Consider the following 20550-nt stretch of genomic DNA (forward strand, 5'->3'; position numbering starts at 1 on the left):
TGTTTTAAGAATTCCATGTTTTTATTTTGAAATGAATTCCCAGTATGATAATGAATCCAATAAAGCTGTCAAAGGATTCTACAGAATAAAAATCAATTGCTAATAAAGCATCTGGACCGCAAGCAGAAAAAAGCTGGCTCTGTAGTTAGCTTTGTGCTTAAGGTATTGAGTTGAGGATGCAATTCTCGGGTATTTTGGATGAGAAGCGTTTTCTGATAACCTTCGAAAATTGTTACAGTGACAACTACCGAAAACTTACCAATCAATAACTTGGGGCCACTTTCCCATTCGAACGTGCATGATTTCTCATTCCCCAATCTAATAGATGAAAGCTTGTTTTGTCGGATGTATATCGTGATTTCATGAGAAAATGCTCGTTTTACATGGAATTTGCTGGCCAATGGCTGTTCACAAAATCATGTTGGCCCAAATAGCAGAGTGTCCCAAACTGTGATAACCAGGGATCTTAATTCTTACTCATTCTCACGAGTTTGTTTGCGAGAAACAAGATAGAGATAACCATTTCTCTTTCACTACTATAGTGCCGCGAAAAGTTGATTTGCTCGTTTTCTCACTCCGTTATTCCTTTTCATGCTATCATCAATTGCAAAAAGAGTAGCCTTTCTGGAACAAATAACCTAATCTCTACATGCAGTCATTGTGGTTGTATGGCTATAGCGACAGCATCCCATCGCCATTTTTGTTGATATTCTAGGTTCTAGGTTCTAATCCAGTTGCGGTCATTTTTTTTTTGTAATTGCTGGCCGAAAATTTTCACGAAAAGTGAGTGAGGCGTATACTATAGGTAATAGGTAAAAGTGATGGAATGAAAAAAGAAATTCATCAAGTAGGCACTATTTTCGCTTATCTTCTAGGTTCGCTCTAGAGAAAAGATGGGTGGGAGAAAGATGTTTTTCACTACAAACTACGAAAAAAGATTCTCCTCCGAGCTTGAGCTTGAGCTTGATTGACTGCTCGTAGTTGCTAATACGAAAAACCCAGATTAATCCACCTAGCGGCGATGATGCCTTTCTCGTGCATCGTAAAATGTACTGAAAAAATCACATAGGAAAGGTCAAAAAAGCACTTTAGGGGGATAGATCGCATATTTTCTATCATTTTGCATGTTTTTGCATTAATTACTATGCATTCCCACCATTCTTGAAAAAAATTTTTTTTTTTCGATTTTGAAAATTTTTGGAAAAAACAATGATTTTTCAATAATTCCGAAATGCAATGTCCGATCAGACCAATTTTCAATAGCAAACAATGGGATCGCATTCCCCGTCGAATGCGACTTGTTGCGAGTAAATCGGGTAATGCTAAGTTCCAAAAAGTGTGTTTACAAAATTTGTACACATACACACATACACACACACACACACACATACATACATACACACAAACAGACATCACCTCAATTCGTCGAGATGAGTCGATTGGTATATTACACTATGGGTCTCCGAGCCTTCTATCAAAAGTTTGGTTTTGGAGTGAAATTATAGCCTTTACGTATACTTAGTATACGAGAAAGGCAAAAAGATTCTCTTCCGACCCGAAAAACGCTTGATATCGTCACATCGAAACGTAATAAAGTACGAACCCTGGCGATAACCCCTCATAACGATATCAAACTGAAGCCCAACGTTAAAATGGCAACAAGTTCCCCGAAAATCAAATCACCTTTCAGTCAGCTGCTGGGGATTGCATAACCACGCAGAACATCTGCATCTAAAATCACGAACGGACCGCCTTGCGGTAGGAATCATTGCACGATGATGGGTCCAACGGTTCAAAGAACGCATCATTCTCGGCTGTCGTCCCCCGGCGGCGGCACTCAATTGCAATTTTCTGATCACACGCTCTCGGTGCGGTGCGGCGGCGTTCGCGCAAATTTGGCATTTTCTCAAAGTGGCCTGTTGGTGACGGCATCGAACCGCACTCCAAGTCAGGGAATGCCCTTCCGAGCGAGCTGCCGTTTGGGCTGTTGGGGTCGACACTTCTCGAATCGGATTGGACGCGGACTTTATTGCTCTGTGCCGATTAACTAAAACTACCAAGCGCGCTCTGGAATCTCGCACTTTCCAACCAATTTACGGTTGCCAACTCGACGCACAGCAGCTCGAGCGACTCGAAAGGGGCGGGCTGCCGACGAGGGTGGGAAATTTATCGCCGCCGCACGGCTTTCTTATTCTGTTTGTTGTCTTCAAACAAGTCATATTTATATTTTAATAACAAACCAGTTGCTTGCGGCTCGTAGGGCGCAATGCACAGCGCAACTAATTTGGCAAATTTATTGGCACGCAAGGATCTAGTTCGAGCGCTAGATCAAGAAGACAGACAGTGTGTTTATCCATCCATGCAGTTACAATGTTGGCGCCGGAGTTGCTTTTTAGGACATTCTAAGATTTATGCGCCCCAGCATCGGCAGCTGGCGTGAGGGGGTCGGGTCGGGTGAAATGCCGAACAACGGCGGGGCGTGCGCGCGGTAGCGCAGTAGCAAAGCAAGAGGGCATTTATTATTTATTAGCTTTTGGCATTATCTCGGAATGCTCCCGCGTGTTTGCGTTCACGCGCGCTCGCTCACTCGCCCCGACCGACGAGGAGGATCAGTCACGAAGTGCAGAAGAGCCCTCGCGCGGTGCGGTTTAAGACCCATCGCGAAGAGGCGGCAGGGCGGCCAGCGAGCGTGATTGTCGGATTAGCGCCTCTATCGCGGGTGAGCACTCAATGGTTCTGCTGCCATCGGTGCGCACGCACACACAAGGGTGCAGACAGGCCACCAGTAGCAAACCGAGCTAATGTTGATTAATCTTTCCCGGGGGAGGTGGACTCCGTTAATTGATAGGGGGTGGCACTTTGTCATTAATCGGACGCATAAAGATAATGGCGTGCAGAAGGTGGAGAAATGGGCCGGAGTCACTTACCTGTGATGGGTGGTGGTTCGACGACGGTTGACGGTCCGAAGAAGGACGGGATGTCGCCGGAGGTTGTGACGGGGGTGTTGAGATCGCCGGTTTGAGCGTCCCCTTGGGATTGCGACTGGTCCTCGGCCGACTGGTGCAGATTTGAGTCCGAGGAATGATGACCGCTGGTGGAGGTGGTGCTCAGGAGGCTCAGGTGCGGATGGTGGGAGTTGCTGGGATTGGTGGAAGAGGTTGAGGTGGATGTGGTGTGTGTTGTGATGGAGGATGAGGAGGTGGAGCAGGAGGCTGCCGTCGATGTAGAGTTGGAGGAGGCGGTGGACGTTTGAGCCGTTGTCGGGTGGTGGCTGTGATGATGAGTGGCCGTCTGAGAGTGATGAGTGGCGGCCGTGTGGGTCTGGTGGTGATATGGGTGGTACAGGTGATGGTGATTGTTGTTGGGTGTCGTCGAATTGTTGTTGTTGAGGCCCAACGAAGTCGTCGTGGCGGCTGTCTTGAACAGTCCGCAGGTGTCGAAGCTGAGCACGTTAAAGTGCGCCGCAGCCGCTGATTCTGTCAGGAGGAATGTGTGATGCGGAGGCGCAACCAAGGTTTCAAGCCCTTCCATGATCATGGCAGCTGCTGGTGGTCCAGGGGCAACGCCACCTGTCGGAAAAGAAACAAATAAAAGCAAAAAACTCCATGAGAAACGATCGAAGCACGGCAAGAACTATGCGCGGTGAAATTAATTAATTAAATGTTATTAAACAATTGACACTTGACATGGCATTAATTTAGAGCAATTCTCAGGCGTGTGGAGCCGTGAAAGTGAACGACGCGCGTCGCGTCTGTCTGATATGGTCACTGTGTCAGCGTGTTACGGCCGCCGAACGGTTTGTAAACATTGCATTGGGCCGGGCGGGTGCTGTGGCCCTGTTTAGACGTGTACGAGACCGTTCGAAGTAACCTTAAATAGAACGCTATTTATTTCCATTAAATGCAGGGGGAGAACGAGCGAGAGCGGTGGTAATTGCCGGTTCTTTTGCTTCCATTTTCGGAAGTGTTATTCGCGTGGTTGTCGCGGCTCGTTATCCATTATATAGTACGCGGGGTTAACACTTTCTCGTCTAGCTCCATCATAAACTATTATTGCATATAATCGCCATCTATTTTGAGCATAACTACAGCATGAGGAATTATGACTGTCATAAATTAACTTCGGAAATAATCGGATAATTTATATTTATATTAAAGCAATATATAATGCCTTGAGTTCAATTGAGAAAAATGATCCTGAAAGAATTCGTCATAATTAGTACCCCAGATCGTGATGACCAACTAATAAATGATCAATCACCAAAACAATTGAAAAACTGAGTTACGATCCCGCACCAGATCGCATCGTAGAGTGATTCGAAATGTTCATAATGATTAGCTTTCCCACTGAGATGATTGTCATTGGAACTCGATCATCCTCCTATTCATCACCGCGCTTGCCATACGGCACACGGAACTTCCATCGTCATTATTTTGCGTACCCAATCGATCGACCTCTATCGATCGATTGCCCAGATTCCGATCTAATCTCCCGTCGTTGGTCCGCGAGCCGATGGGACACAAGCGGGATAAAACAAACACCTCCTTCCAAACCATATGCTTCGTTGTGTTGCGGGAAGATATGTAACTGTCAAGCGCTCGCCTGGAGCAGAGCCGTGCACCGCTGCTGTTGGGAGACGGTATTCAGATTCAGTCTCCCTGTGACCGGGGAGGGGAACAGGGGACGACAGGCGGACAGTGATCAACAATAAAATTTATAGAAGATAAAGAAAATGTTTATATAATAAAATAAAATATCGACATAGGTGGACAGAGGTGGCGGCCGGTGGCGCGGAATGACAAGCATCAGAGCGCGTGAAAAAAGACAAGCGAGCTACGGCAGTTCAGTTCGGCGTGGAGGCCACTCTGCCACAAGAATAAAAGTGTCAAAATAAAGGTATTAAATTTATAGATTTGATTCTGCGTGCATTCATATGTGAGTGTGTACGAGTCGATGTCCACCGCGTCGGGTTATCCCTTAACAATAATTCTCGGTATGTCGTTTGGATCGGAGTGAGGAGCTTGTTAGACGAGTCGAGAGCGCGGCTACCCCCCTCGTTCGGGGACACCTAGTCAGCCGATTTCAGCGTTAGCCGCGCGAGCGCTAAATGAAATCATCAGAAGTGAGGAGTTTACGTGCTCTTCTTGATACCGTTGGATCGTGTTAGCTGTCTTCCGACTCCGAGGGATTTCGGGAAGCGCGAGACGAAACCGGGAACAAAAGGCAACGCGACGAATGCCCGGGCCTTAATCTACGAGCAAGGTTACATATGAGAATGTTGCCATCAGATTAAGATAAGATTTAAGAACGTAATTGACAGTTGGGCTTCGTTCTGGGATGTGTGTCGTGTCTTTTCACACCGTCGTCGTCACGTTGTCGTCAGCCATCAGGTCAGGTACAAGCCGAACCATTCGGTCGGTCGCTGGAACTGGAGTTTGATTCAGCATCCCCCGAGATAGTGATCTTGAGTGAAAAGGAATGTCACTGTCACCTGGAGGGCTTTCTTCGGAATACAGAAAGCAAACTACGCGTCCACTTTTGTCAACGTGGAGTGCGATTCGGTGCTTTGTGTGACAACTTCGAATAGAGAACCATCACAACAGATGGATGGGCGTAGCTAATTGCAATCACTACCGCGAGTGGCGGCGCGGTAGCAATTGAGAGATCTTCACAAATTCGTCGCTCGGCACAATAGCCTCAATTAGTTGAGTAAACATATTGGACTGTGTACGTTATGGGAACTGGCCAAACATCTTATTAGCGCCTCCGGGAGCTATTGTTAACGATCATTAGCACACTCATTAGCACTTGCTGGGCGCTGGGCGAAACTGAGTGGCGGTGTAGGGCCGCGATCCGAAATAAAGACTCCAGTAATGAACTCCGAGGAAGGAACGAACTCTGGTTAACCGAATTCGGAATAAAATCATCTGTTCAAAATATAACTCAATTTCCTAATTGGATCCAACCACAAACGACGTCTGCCAAAGCGATCAATTTTCGTTTTGGGAAGATCACTTGTTGCGCTCTCGACGCGCATAGACACACGGACGAGCGAGGTTTTGATTAGAAAAACACATCGGCCGTGGTGCATGCGCACTTTTGGAGGTTCAAGAGCTGTGGGGATCCGATCCGCGGCAGAGCGCGAGGGACCGTCGTCATGTTGTAAAAATAAATATTCCAACATTCCCGCCCGTTTACCGCCACCGCACCGGGTGGCTACGGTAGCTCTCCAGCGATGATCCCCACATTGCGTCGCAAGCAAGTCGACGACGATGATGGATGGCGTCGTCGTCGTTTTTCTTTTCCGCGCGATTGTTTATTTTGAAAGGAAACTCGCTCATTTTCAGCTGAGCTGTACGGGGGAATACTTGTTACGCGCTTGTGAGCGGTGTTATTTATGACGAATTGCGTGTAAATTTGTGCGAGTGATGTTTGCGCCGAACAGTTGGTTGCCTTCAGAGTGGACCCGACGACGACGCGGTGGAAAATTTCGACTGGATAATTTTCAAAACAGTAGACTTTCGACCACTTTTTGCATATATTCTCTAGTAGGGCGAGGTCAAACTGCTCATCTTTTCACCTTTCATGTTGTTGCTTGTTAAAATTTTTTTATCAAATGCAATGATCATTTTTAAATCACTTTTTAGATTGAATGTTAACCAATGGAACACAATATTCTAATGACACTGAAATGATTTGAATTGGAAATGGATTTGTAGCAATGGCTGTAATTATGATCGGATTTATTAACCTATTTTAGACGTTTCATAACTCAAAAGGTATGTAAGAATCCAAAAACCAGTCCCATCTCGCTTTGTTAAGACACAAATTCCAATTAAAATTAATCAAATCATTTCATGTTTTCCGAAAGGTGCAACGCAGCACATGTTTATACCCCAGCGACTGCTAGATTTTCTGTATAAGAACTGGACATATGCGAATTTGTTAGATTCTCATGAAATATGTCAGCTCACAAACAAATATTGTAAGAAAAGCTTGCAAAATTTTCAGGACTCATACAATATTTGTATGAGAATCTAGCGTTTTTGCATATGCTCAGTTCTCATACAGATTTTGGTAGGTTCTTATACAGAATTGGGTGTAAGAAAAAAATACGAGAAAGGCAAAAAAACATTTTCCACTGTTGCCTGTCTTAAAATTGAAGTATGATGCGATCAATTTAAATTGAGATTTTTTAGACTGAAGTTTTTTTTAGATTGAAGTCACACCATGCTATGCATTGTTCATGTTTATATTTATGACAATTTTATATTTAAAACCATTTGATTAGTTGGGATATTTGAAGGAATTTAGGCCTGAACTTTGGATGATGAAGGAGGTATGAAATAAAACATAAATGAATCAATTGAGAATCGACACTCGACAGTTTTCTTTAGCAATGTTTTGATAACCAAAATAAATTTCGAGTTGTCCTGCATAATAATCAAACTTGTCCACCGAGTTTTAAGAGAGGGGAAACATAAGTAAAAGTTATATTCGATCTCTCCTCAATCATTCGGAGGGGAATAAACAATCTTAAAATAGAACTACTTAAGAAAAGACAAAATTATTCAAAAAAAATGAATTTTGCGGGTTTATGTAGAAAATACTATGTCCAAGGAATTAGTGACCTCTTTCCTGGCCACTGTGAATTGTGGGGCATGCCAAGCATGTGGTGGGGTTTGACAGTGGGCTCTATCATGCTTCTATAAAAAGCATTTTTCAGAGCACGCTCTGACGTGCATTTTTTGACAGTTTAACATGACATTTATGAACTGAAAATATCCATCTATTGGTTAAACTTGCTTAGTTAAGATTATAAAGTCGTTTAGATGGAGTAAAGTCAAAGAGCAGATTTTTTTTACGCAAAGTGTAGGACAGCACTGGCTGCATGCATCCGTAAGCAAGCCCTCCCAAGGCGACCGTTTGCCGCAAAAAGCGCACTATTCCCAGCATAGTGTGTGCTAGAGCTCGTGGGCAGTGTTGTAAAATGTCATTTGCATTCGTTTGTATAATTTTCCCAGAAATTTTTCTAGAAGGTAGCTATCAAATCATGATCCATGACAAACTTAAATCGCTTAAATGTACCTACAACTTTGTCTAACAAGACATTTCTGTAAACATGTAATCTGGGGCGTGGGAGGCAAAATGTCATTCAAATGACATTATGTCAAATGACACGTGACATTTTGGAGAGTTTTCACTCTCCAGCCTCAGATGTTATATTAAGAGCGATGTACCCTTGGACAAAAATATATCCCTACTCAAGCGTTATGAGTACATCTAAAATAATGAAAAAAATTTTGCTTCTAAAGAAAGTTATGAACAAATTAGTCAAATGACATGCAGATGACATTTTACAAGCCTGCTCGTGGGACTTCGACACAAATGGTAAAATCGAATCCAATAATCCAACGCATACTATGCATGATTTGTTCTATGATGAGGGGATTTCTCTCTGCCCGTTATTTCCACGGAGCAGTCCAAATTTTTCTTTTTCTACAGATGCTGCGAAAGCTTCCAACGGTCCACGAACATCACAGCTAGCGATGCACATCCCAGTAGGGCATGCGCAACATAGTTGACAGCTAAAACAGCTCGTCCTCTGTTAAAAACTCGAAGGTCGTATCCTGCGTTTCTCGAGATCGTCACTTTTGCTTTTTGATTGTCAAATATTGCTGCACCACATTCTACATTCATTGTACGATGGTTTTGAGTTTCTGTACAAATAAATGATTTTTTGTTATCTCACAGTAAATTAAACAAAAAAAAAAAACACATTTATAGAACATCACCTTTGCTTTTATTCAACAATGGTTCTGAAACCAATTCACTTTGAACCATGCACCTTTTCAATGAATAAAGCAATAATCCAAATAGTGCGAAAAGATGTCATTTGAATGCTGCTGTTGTCGACGACGGCATTCCAACATTTACCGTAAAATCGCCGCATGCTTTATCCATGCATAAGACATTGCTTCACCAAACACCGGCAAAGACTACTAATTCCATTTAACTTCCATTTGTAACCACGCGTGTTCCGTTGTCTTGAGAAAGTTCACATCAGTTTATCCTTTCCTTCAATGGTGGTTCTGAAAAGAACCGATTTAATTTTAACAAATCAACTTTTCAACCACTAAAAACAACCAAGCGATAGTCCGAATTGTGCACGAACATATTTCACTTGTTCTGCTGACGCTTTTGACTGCCACTCGATGATAATTCGCTGGCCCATATCAGCTTTGCAATCTCTAACAGATGCCACCGAAACAATCATCGGAAAATCTTAATTGAAAGTGAGCGCTCGCGCGAGGCACGACTTTGTCATTATGGAAAAGCGACCACGAGGCGATGCCGCACATCACTGATAGGGCGGGGCTAACGGCGTAACATAGCATAGCATATTAGCAAGCTGCATTGTCGCGCGCACGCGTCATTTTGCTTGGTATTTTACGAAGAGCGGACGCTTATCGTCGGTGTCGCCGTCGTCTCGACACCATCGGAAGGATGCACACCCCACAAAGACGAGCCACCACGAGTCCCTGCTGCTATTCGTTTGTCGCCTATTGCAGTTACCGCTGCCTCGTATCACATCACAAAGCCAGTCTAAACTGACGGTGGCTCAGATCCGGGTTTTTTTTCGCAACGTCGTGATGCGTCATCATATAAAGGTAGTGGGCTTCGTGGCCGTGTGGGTTCGATTCCCGCCCCAGTAAGGAGGACATTTTTCGTTCTCGAAAATCGAAAATGTGTTATGTGTTCGGTCTGTACGACTTCTGGTGTTTTTTTTTTCCTTTGTCGCCACCACCAGCAGCTACAGCAGTGAAGTGAAATTTTCACACGTGGTTCGGGCTTTTGTTTTGTTGCTGTTAGTGATTGAAACGTGCATATCATGTATGAAGATCAGTCCTTTTCAGGATCACAATTTATTTTTGGAGGGAAGAGGATGATTGAGAACTATTTTTTTGATAGCGTCGGCAGACCGTCATCGAATTGTCGCCTCATAATTATGTGTTCATTTGGGATGATTTTTTTCCAAATGTGCAATTTTCTGCTATCAGCGACGGCTACTCGATTATTTACTTTATGCTGCGACCCCTGCTATCGCCGTCATCGTTTGGACAGATGAGTGGTGCTGTCTAGTGAACATAACGTCTCGGTTGAATCTTTAAACCTATATTGCGGATCTTTTTAAAATTGTCCATTTTGCGGATTCCGTTCTTCCGCAGCTGTCAAAGTTCTACCTGAAAATCTTCAATACACTGAAACAAAAATCTGTTATTTGGCGTTGTCATCGTAGAATGCTATGCCGAACAGCAGAGAAAAAGTATGAAGTGACAGCTGCGGTAGTTTAAAAATTGAACCGTAAAGAGGAAAGTTTTCTGTGGAACAGCATCTAATCTTATATCTACATTGTTTTTGTCTTTCCCGTACACTAATGATCGAATTCGAAAAAAAAATCAACACTTTATTTAGTGTACTGCATGTATTTTTGTTGCATGGACAAACATTGATGAAATTTTGAGTAAATCTGGTTTAGAGTGCAATGTCTACATATATAAAATGTCAAGTGGTTATCAAAGTAATAAGTTCTTTGGAAACAATTAGAAGCGCGGCCATGAAAATCCAGGGAAGTCCCACAGGTGGATCGCGAAACATTTGGGAATCGATAAATTGACCATGTTCCTTGAGGTAAAATCGTTCAAAGGGACCCAGACAACCGAGCAACCGAAAACAAAAACGACCGAGCCCGTGAACGTTAGAACGGCGAGGGATTACTTCAGACGCAATCCAAATAGTTCGGTTTTGGGCCCTTAGCCAAATCTTACGACTGGTTCGGACTTCATGTCTTCAAGGTACATCCCACGCCAGGAAGCTGTACCGCGAGTGGTTGGTGCTGCCGTTATGCCGTCGTAAAGGACGATGAGATTTACTAAAAAGCAGACGCTGGAGTATTATGGGAGCAAGTTCCGCTTGGACGTTCCGATAGGTCATCAAACTTGCCAAGAAGTACTTGGTGTGGCGACGATCTATGAGGGGACAAACCCAGCAAACCACATATATCGATCGGCACCATCTACGGTTAAATATGTAAAGAAGAATGCCTTTCTAGCAATATGTTGGTTTTACACTGACCTTATAACACTTTTGTAGAGTGATTACCAAGTTTTCCGCGAGCGGCAATGGACGCCAGCTTGCCTGCGGGCTAGTCTTTGATTTGGCGTTTGTGGAGGTCAACTGCACCCACCGCTCCGAACATTCTGACCAATGTGGCATATAAGAAGGTGCTGATGAAGTGAATTCAAGCCTTCTTATATACCACATTGATCAAAATGCTTGGAACGGTCATATCAGAGACTAACCGGCAGGAAAACTGTCGGCCATTGCCGCTCGCGGAAAACTGGATAGTCTTCAAGAGCGTTATAAAACTTAAATGTTACTTGGGCTGCTGTCGTTTATTCGATCACACGAATGTGCCGGATCTGGTACGTGCCATTAGAAAAATTCTCGACAATTATGAAGGCAAAACTCCGGAAACAATGAAAGCCCCGACAGAAACGTTCAGAAACGACAAGGACTTGAAGAGGTGGCGGATGAACGTGGGTAAAAAAGATGGCAAAAGGGTTGCACAGGATTTGATGGGTAGCGTTAAGCTTGAGGTGCAACATTGTGTTTATTTATTCACTAATAGTTCTAAAAAAATCCGTTTTAAAATGAATTTTTGGTGATAATTTTTGTTGTTTTCCAATCGATTCATGTGTGTATATGCATGCGTGCAAAAAACACACTTAGGCATCAATCCTAAACGGATTTGCTCGCAATAAGTTGCATTCGACGAGGAATCCTGTTCCATTGTTTCCTACCAGATCCAACTATGATCTCAAAAATAATATTTTGTTATACGTGAAAGGTACCATCACCGCAAGGTGGATTAATCAGGGTTTAAAAAACTAGTCCCACAAAGTAAGAAATAAAAACTAGCGCGTCTGATCTAAATACTTACTCACGAGAGCAATGAAGGCTTGTGTTGTTTGACTCGACTTAGACAAATCACGATCCAGATGGCGACCAGATCCGATTTGGAAAAATAACGCACCGGTGGAAATGTCAATTTCAAGTACAACTGATTCACACTTTTAAGTGATAATGGTTTATAAGAACAAAACTTTGTAAAAATATTATGTGTACAGTGATGACTTAGAAATAAAGTCATTTTTTGAACATAATTAATTAATTGAAATCAAACTATACATTTGTTTGAGGTAAAAAGTTAGAACTCAGAACTACTCAATGTGTCTCATTTTCATCGAGTACAGTCGTTAGTCTGATTTACCACGCCGGCGCACACAACTTTTGGCGCATCCGCTCTTAATTCGATGCCATTTCGGTAAGCATTTGACAGATTGTGTTGAAATTTGAACAAAATATAATGTTTGCGTTTTTAACGACTGTTTTTCTAAATTTCTTCAATTTTTACTACTTTGTCTCTATGGGAAAACACTGTTAAGAGTTATGAGTAAAAATCGATGAAATTTAGATAAACACTAGCTAAAAACGCAAGCATTACGCGTTGTCCGAATTTTATCACAATCTGTCAAGTGCTTACCGAAACGGCATCGCATCAAGAGAGAATGCGCCGTCGTGAAAAATTCGACTGAAGACTTTACTCGATGAAAATGAGACATATTGAGTAGCTGTAATTTTTTAATGTATGGGTAAAAATTGATGAAATTTTGACTGCAAGAAGCTAAGAGTGTAATGTTTACATTGCAGCATTATTACAATCTGTCAAGTGGTTATTAAGGTAGCATCAAAACGAGAGCAAATTTGCCTGAAAGTGTTGTGCGTCGTCATGGAAAATCTGACTGCGTCCTACAGATGGATCGGGAAACGCCTGGGAATCCATCATTCGACAGTGTCATGGGTGGTGAAGTCATTCAAGGAGTCCTAAACGACCCAGCGATGGTCGGACGGGGGCAGAAAAAGTCGTAGACATCTAATCTAATAAAAAAAAGTCGAAAACATCTAATCCGGAGAAGGTAACGAAGGTATTGAGTCTGTTCAAGCGTCGATTGAATATTTCGATCCGCAATGTGGCGAAGAAAGCGAAGGTTTCCATCTGTCAAAAAAAAACGATGAAACGATCTCCACGTCTGCAAATTCAGGAAAGTGACAAAATGAAACGCAAAACAAAATTCGGTAGCCAAAACCAGCACCAGAAAGCTGTACCGAGAGTGACGAAACCGAGGTGCACCGTGATGGACGACGAGGCTTACATCAAGGCGGACACAAAGCAATTTCCGGGGCAGGAGTTTAGTTTTACGTTGCAACACGTTGGGTGTGGCAAGATGCGCCAGCCGTACATCACGATGTGTACCATAAATCGGCAAATCTACCGAGATGTGTGGCTCCAGGAGCGCCTGTTGCCTTTGCCGTGGTCTCACGGAGCTGTTTTGCCAGTACAGAGATAATAATGTTGCTTTTGTACCAAAAGACATCATCCCACCAAACTCGTCGGAATTTCGTCCAATTGAGAAAATTTGGGCCAATATGAAGCCAAACAACTCAGGTATTCCAGGAAGAGCTGAATTTGAAGAAACAGTGGGTAGAAGTATCAAAAGAAGTCGGTCCACCATTGCACAAAACCTCATATAAGGTGTCAAGGGCAAAGTTCGGGCATTCAGTCATGGAGAAGAAATCCATTAAACCAATAAAGAAGAAAACTACCCACGATGTTGAAGTTTATTCGCTAAAATATTTCTATCGAGTACAGTCTTCATTTTCGAAAATTATCTAATTTGGTATCCTAAACCAGCGCCAGGAAGAGAACCCATCATTCAGCGTTTTAATGGATGGTGAAGTCATTCAAAGAGTCACACGGCCCAAAGCCAGGCAAGCAGCGACAGAAAACTGACGACAGCTGACCAGGTGAAGATCCAAAAGATGTTGAGGCGTTTGGCCTAATTATTCGACTTACAAAGTAGTTTCAGGACGGGAGTAACCAAAACGCGTCAAACCACCGATCTTGCCGGAGCAATAACCGATTAAGAAGCCTTTTGCCTTCATGACCATCATGCCTTACTTCGTAAAACATCTGAGGACCAGTTGGCTTTGAACAGTGGGTAAAGGTATCAAAAGTTCTTGGAGAGATTTGGGTTCTATTGTTGCCCAAAACCTTATGAGTGATGTGAAGTGCAAATTACGAACATTTGTTTATAGAAAAACCCAGATTAATCCACCTAGCGTTGGTGGTGCCTTTCTCGCATTTAGTTAAGACACCAACCTTATATGGGGTTTATATGGTCCGATGTACCATTTTCTTCATAACTTCTAAACACAATGACCGATCGTTATAAAATTCAATAGTGATCAACGAGGCTTTATCCCCTGTCGAATGAAACTTGTTGCGAGAAAATCGGTTAAGGATTAATATACGAAAAGTTGTCTAATGTTTTTTATAGCTTTTGTGCACACACATACACACACACACACACACACACACACACACACACACACACACACACACACACACACACACACACACACATACACACATACATACACACGGACAGACAGACATGTGCTCAGCTCGTCGAGCTGAGTCGATTGGTATATAATACTATGGGTCTCAGAGGCTTCTATAAAAAGTTCGTTTTCGGAGTGAAATGATAGCCTTTCAGTACAACTTTGTTGTACGAGAAAGGCAAAAATATACACTAACCGTTCGATAACTGCAACATGTTTACTTTTCAGTTAGCAAAAGAAGTTCGATAGCTGCAACAGACTGCAACGCATTTTAGACGTCAAGCGGTTGTCAGTCGACGTCAGCTGCGATAAAAGTGCATCGAAATGTGCAGCGCAATGCTACTGACTTTGACATCAGTTTGAAGCTTAGCGGTCCGATAACTGCAAAACTGTTTCAACTACCGAATTGCATTTAAGTAGCAAGGCAGTTAAATGACTTGCAGTTATCGAAGTTCTACTGTATAATGAAGCTCAGTAGCAGAAACCGGTAAGACGCGCGGCTACAAAGCAAGACCATGCTGAGGGTGGCTGGGTTCAATTCCCGGTGCTGGTCTAGACAATTTTCGAATTGGAAATTGTCTCGACTTCCCTGGGCATAAAGTATCATCGTGTTAGCCTCATGATATACGAATGCAAAAATGGTAACTTGGCTTAGAAACCTTGCAGTTAATAACTGTGGAAGTGCTTAATGAACACTAAGCTGCGAGGCGGCTCTGTCCTAGTGTGGGGATGTAATGCCAATAAGAAGAAGAAGAAGCAGAAACCTTATCATAAGTGTGGAATTTATTCCTTGAAAGTATGAGGGAAATATGACCTAAAATGAATTTTGTGTAGCCATTTTTGTGTTTGTGTACAATTTTCAATTCTTTGTAAACTAATTCTATTTCACACTTATTGCAATGCAAGAAGTTACAAATTATTCATTACTCTTCGTTGAGATGAGAGCCCATGAAAATGTTAGTCGCATTATTATTTTGATCGTGAACAGCTTTTATTTAAAAATTTAGTTTTTAAACAAAACAATCCAAACAACCCATTGAATTTACAATCCAACGTGGTGGCGATCGATTTGTTATTATTTTTGAAGATTTCGTTTCTATTGGACGAGAAGCATCAGAAACAGCCTTCGGTGTCCCCAACATTGCAACTTGCGTGCTTAATGTTGTTTGTCAACAAATATAGAAAACATCAATCAAACAAAACACGGAAAGAAATGTAGTTTGTACACCGATTACAAGAATACCTACTTTTGTTTATTCACTGCCATTGCATCCCCCACGCTTAGTATCCATTAAGCATTCCACAGTCAATAACCGCTAGAGCTTCTGAGCCATGTTAGCGTTTGCGCATTTGTATGTCATGCAAATGTTGAATATTTCAAAGACCGAAATGGGATTCGAACCCAACCACTTTCAGCATGGTCTTGTTTGCAGCTGCGACACGGAAGTCTTCCGAAGAATACCCTAAGAGAGTACAAACAACATTTATTTTGTTAGTAAACATATTCAAATCGCGTGCCTTCCAAGTGTGGGAGTAAGATATTTTGAAGCTGATGTTTATCACAGCAATGCAGACAGAAGTATGATTTTGCACAACAGCTCACAAAACTTGATTAGAGGTTTTCAGAAAAATAGATGTTAGAAGAGTTTATAGGTTTGAAAAAAACTTACGTACTATTTTCATCCTCTGTTTATTCGTTCGAATGCAAACTATCCCGAAAATAGTCGGTCAAACTGTTGTAGACTAAGTCTATTTGAACATGCTTCCTAGGTTACAAATATCTTTTAATAGGTACATATAATAAAACCAACTTGGCGATTTTTTAATAAACTTGCATCATTATCACATGATATCATCGCAAAAATATAAAAAAAATACATTATATCAGACTGAAAACGCATTGTCCTCACAAGAAACCGTCCGAAGCGTCTAATTTCGGTGTTTAGCGCATCGGTCACTGCCAATGGCCATAGCGTCATCCAATAAACACAGTTCCATCCGAACGTAATCGACTGCCATGGTCCACGGAACAGTAGGAATGACGTGACGCCCCAACCACCTCCATCTTTCCGACATGTTTGTTTGGAATCTATTTTAGGGAGGTAATTTTCGCATAAACATAGTTTGAACGCCACACGTTTTACGCCGGGAATAAAGCGGCGGCAATTGCGTGTTGTTCTATTTTTGCGACCATATTCTGCTCACGCGAGAACCCATCACCCGTGTGAAGGAATCTCGTTTACCATCGCATCGGTCTTAGATTATATCATCACACCGCGCGGCAGGAAAAGAGTTAGATGGCGGTTCGTGGCCCAGGCTCGGGATTCTCATTCCTCACAGCAGCAGTGACGTCAGAGGATTCCGCTTTAGAAACCGATAAAAAAAAGTGCTTTTATGAATGAAACCACTTGCCATCGATCGACCGAACATACACCAACAGAGATTGGGAAACTTTGCGTTCCTTTTGGTGGCGTTGTTGCAAGGAAAAAATCGATAGAGGCTGTTATCGCGTGCGCGCACTCACACACCCGAAACAATAAAGTCCAACGTCGTGATAAAACCCCGGCACATTACAGCAGCGCGCCTATGTGTCCGCATAATGTACACAGATCCTTATGTGCAGTGCACATGACATTCACAGTAGAATAGTTGGTGATTGCGCGCAGAACGGCGACCTTGGAAACCCGGGTACGGCCGAGGAGTTCGGGCTGCCGTCGGCAGTCGTCACCGTTCGGAACTTTTCATTCATGAGTTGCAATTTCATTCATAAAATAGGCAGTCAGGCAAAAATGCGTTGCCATGGACTTGACTTCCAGCCGATCAATGCCACCTACGACCACCGATGAAGCGACCAGGCTGAGGGCCTGGTCAGCGTGGGTGGGCGCCGCGGCGAAACCCTGTCACAGAAATCGATAATTTTTAATCCGCAGAAGAAAAAAACACATTCACATTCACTTTTCCATAATTCACACAGATTACGAACTTTCTTATTACCTGGAGACTTGTTGACTGGTAGAAAATCCGAAACGGTCCCTTCCGGTACCGGATATCGGGTCTTGACTTTTCTCAAAACAGAATAGGCTTAAATCACTAACACGCCCCGAAATGTACTGCTGGTTGCATCACAACTTTTGCAAATCGTTTTTCTCCGCTAATGAGGGGTTGACCCGTAGGGGTTAATCGTTATTGGTATATTTCACAACCTTCTTCAGATTCACTTCACTACTTCAGGCAACACAGGGGGCTGCCTCTTCCACTGTCGATTTCTCGAACGCCTACACGCCTACTGTGTTGTTGTGATGTCAATTTTTATTTCGCTGACACATTTTCTGCTGCTTTTCATTCATCACACACTTCTTTGTCAATGATTTTTACACTTTTTTTGTTTGCAGATTTGCGGTTTTCGCTTCTTGCCTCACACTGCGGGGCGCTTACTGTTGAGTAACACCGCCCACTTTTTATCTTCCTTCTTCCGAACAACTGCAAATAGTGTTACCAACAAATTGGTTGTCTGCCACTTTTTCTCGCCGTATAATTTCCGAAAGTTTCCGGTTCACCGCGAAAAACTGTTTTTCCACTTTTCCTATAGTTCAATCCACGGGGGAGGCAACTTTACTTGAAATTTCCCTTTCTCTCACTCTGTATGACACCGTCGTCGCACGCCGCAGCGAACTGGCATGTGAACATCAAGAATTACCGAATACTACTGAAACGCGCCGCGATGCTACATTCAGTTTTATGAATGAAATGAATGAAATGGAAGCAAGAGTCACGATCTCCGGACGCTTTCCCATTAATGGCAAACCGAGCGCAAGTGGAGCTCTTTGACACCAAGCTCCAACTCTCTCGCGCGTCGCATTTCGTCACAAACGCCATGCTCTCTCTGCATTTCATCCATTCCTTATGTTCTCCTCCTTTGGCCCCACATGCTCGCTCACCCCAATCCGGGCCGCGCGTACCGACATACCAAACCCATCCGACCAATCAGCGATCGTCATTTCTCCACTTCTTTACCGCTCACCAATGGGAGGCTACCAAGGGGTTGCCCAGAGTGAATGAACCCGTATCCCCACTCCAATCGACACAAACACACACACAGTTCCGATTTGCTCGCTTGTTCTCTCATTCATCAACCGCTCCCTCTCGCATGAACTTTTTTCTGTTCTCGCGCTCGCAAAAACACCTACGCAAACGGCAACCACCGACCGACACGGACTACGCGACGCGTCGTCGTTCAGATGATCGAGACTAGGCACTGTAGACGTATTCGACAACGGCGTGCTGGCAGCGGCGTTCGCGGTGGAACCGCGCCCCTCTGCGAGACGTTCGTTCGTCGCAGCGCTGCTCTGCTCTGTGGTCTTGGTCTCTGCACGCCAGAGCAACGAGCCAACAGCATAGCCAAGCAGTAATGACGTTTGGCACGCGTCTCTTTTGGTTTAAAATTTTCGCTTTTCCGCCTGCCCCACGCTTGCACCGGTGCCGGTCGCTTATAAAACGGATGATGATGGTGATTTAGAATGGGCATTGGATTGCTTTTGTTTAGGTAAGAATTACCTGTTGTACTGAAGCCGCAATAATAAGCGGTTGTTAATTACTGCAATACGGTATAACGCTTATTTTAAATAAGGGATCGATATTTTTATTCAAGTACATTAAATAATTCACTGAAAAACGGCATAGTGAAGAAAAACGGTATTCCCTATCAAATGCACAAATACCAAAAATGGACATCTGATCTGAAAAACAAAACAAAAAATAAAACTTAACTTCGCCCCCCGAGTGATGTAAATAGAGGGCTTGAAAGATTTTCATCCTGAGCAGTAGCCCGGCTACCACCCAAACCTAGTACCAGGATTTGGTCGATTCTTTTCATTGCGTTGTGGAAGATACGCCGCCATAGGCTTCTGGATATGTTTTTGTTGCGATGTCCTGCAGATTTCGTTTCCGCCCCTACATAAGATGTGACTGACCCAGCCCCACTTCTGCTCCAGAATACTAGTTGCTATAGATGTAGCGATTCAATTATTAGGACACCTGGCAAGAATGATGTACTGTAGGTTTTGTTTTAAGACTGCATGTTGCGTGTTTTACACCTTTATACCACGAATATCCCAGGCGAATAACTGCACATTTTTCACATTTGAATAAAAAAATTGGTTAATGGTGTGCTACTATTCCATGCCTTTTTGATCCATAAACCTATGTCAATTTTGTTACCGCCGTCTGATGTCATTTGGCTGTCATGATGTTAAAAGTTTTCCACATTTTCCGCTGATTGCCCGACTATTATGTTCACTTCCAACAATTTGGTTTTGGTGACGTTGATGACTAAACCTGCTGCTGAAGAGCGTTCGTGGAGGTCACATCAGAGCGCCGTTAGGCTAGAATTGAAACAACATCAGCCTTAGAGGTATTCCCTTCTTGTCTTGTCTTGTCTTAGCACATGCACAGCCAGTATTGAAAAGCATCCTGGAAATGTCGGTTGTATTCCCGAGCATTTTTTTGTCTGCATTAATATTTGCAGCATATCATAAATATGACACAAATATTAAAACGACCAGGCCCACCGTGCAGGCTTGAATTTGAGAGACAATCCATAACTCCCGGCAATCAGATTATTTAGTACTAAATAACATGATCAACGAAGTGTTTTAAATCTACGGAAAGAAGAAACGGGGACAGCCGTACCAACCGTTTCACATTCAGGGGGAAAAATGATAAACGAATCGTTGGGAGTGACTTTGCTAAGAAGATTCATGTACACTCCCTTGGACCTCGATGTCTTGGGATGCATTCTATGAATTAATTATTCCCTTCTATGAATAAACGCTTCTGTCTGGTATAAAGCAAAGGGAAAAGACAATGCCTTCTTTGAAAGGATGCGTCTGTCCGGTATAAGGCGAAAGAAATTGATAATGCCTTCTTTGAGAGAAAGCGTCTGCCCGGTATAAGGTGAAGGGACGTGTGATGCCTTCTTTAAATTGTAGCGTCCGATACAAAGTGAAAGGAGGATATAATGCCTTC

General features: G+C 43.1%; 1 protein-coding gene across 1 annotated transcript in view; it reads right to left on the reverse strand.

Moving 5' to 3' along the window:
* Nucleotides 1-18240, reverse strand: part of LOC134202814 (early growth response protein 1-like) — a 33200-nt gene extending 14960 nt beyond the window's left edge. The window contains exons 1-2 of the mRNA XM_062677805.1: nucleotides 17521-18240; nucleotides 2928-3569 (exon numbers count right to left, since the gene is read on the reverse strand). Of these exons, the coding sequence (XP_062533789.1) occupies nucleotides 2928-3537 (610 nt within the window). The 5' untranslated portion in view covers nucleotides 3538-3569; nucleotides 17521-18240. The remainder of the gene's footprint in view (nucleotides 1-2927; nucleotides 3570-17520) is intronic.
* Between the last annotated feature and the right edge of the window lie 2310 nt (nucleotides 18241-20550).

The sequence above is a fragment of the Armigeres subalbatus genome, unplaced genomic scaffold (assembly GCF_024139115.2).
Source record: "Armigeres subalbatus isolate Guangzhou_Male unplaced genomic scaffold, GZ_Asu_2 Contig1429, whole genome shotgun sequence".
NCBI lineage: Eukaryota > Metazoa > Arthropoda > Insecta > Diptera > Culicidae > Armigeres > Armigeres subalbatus.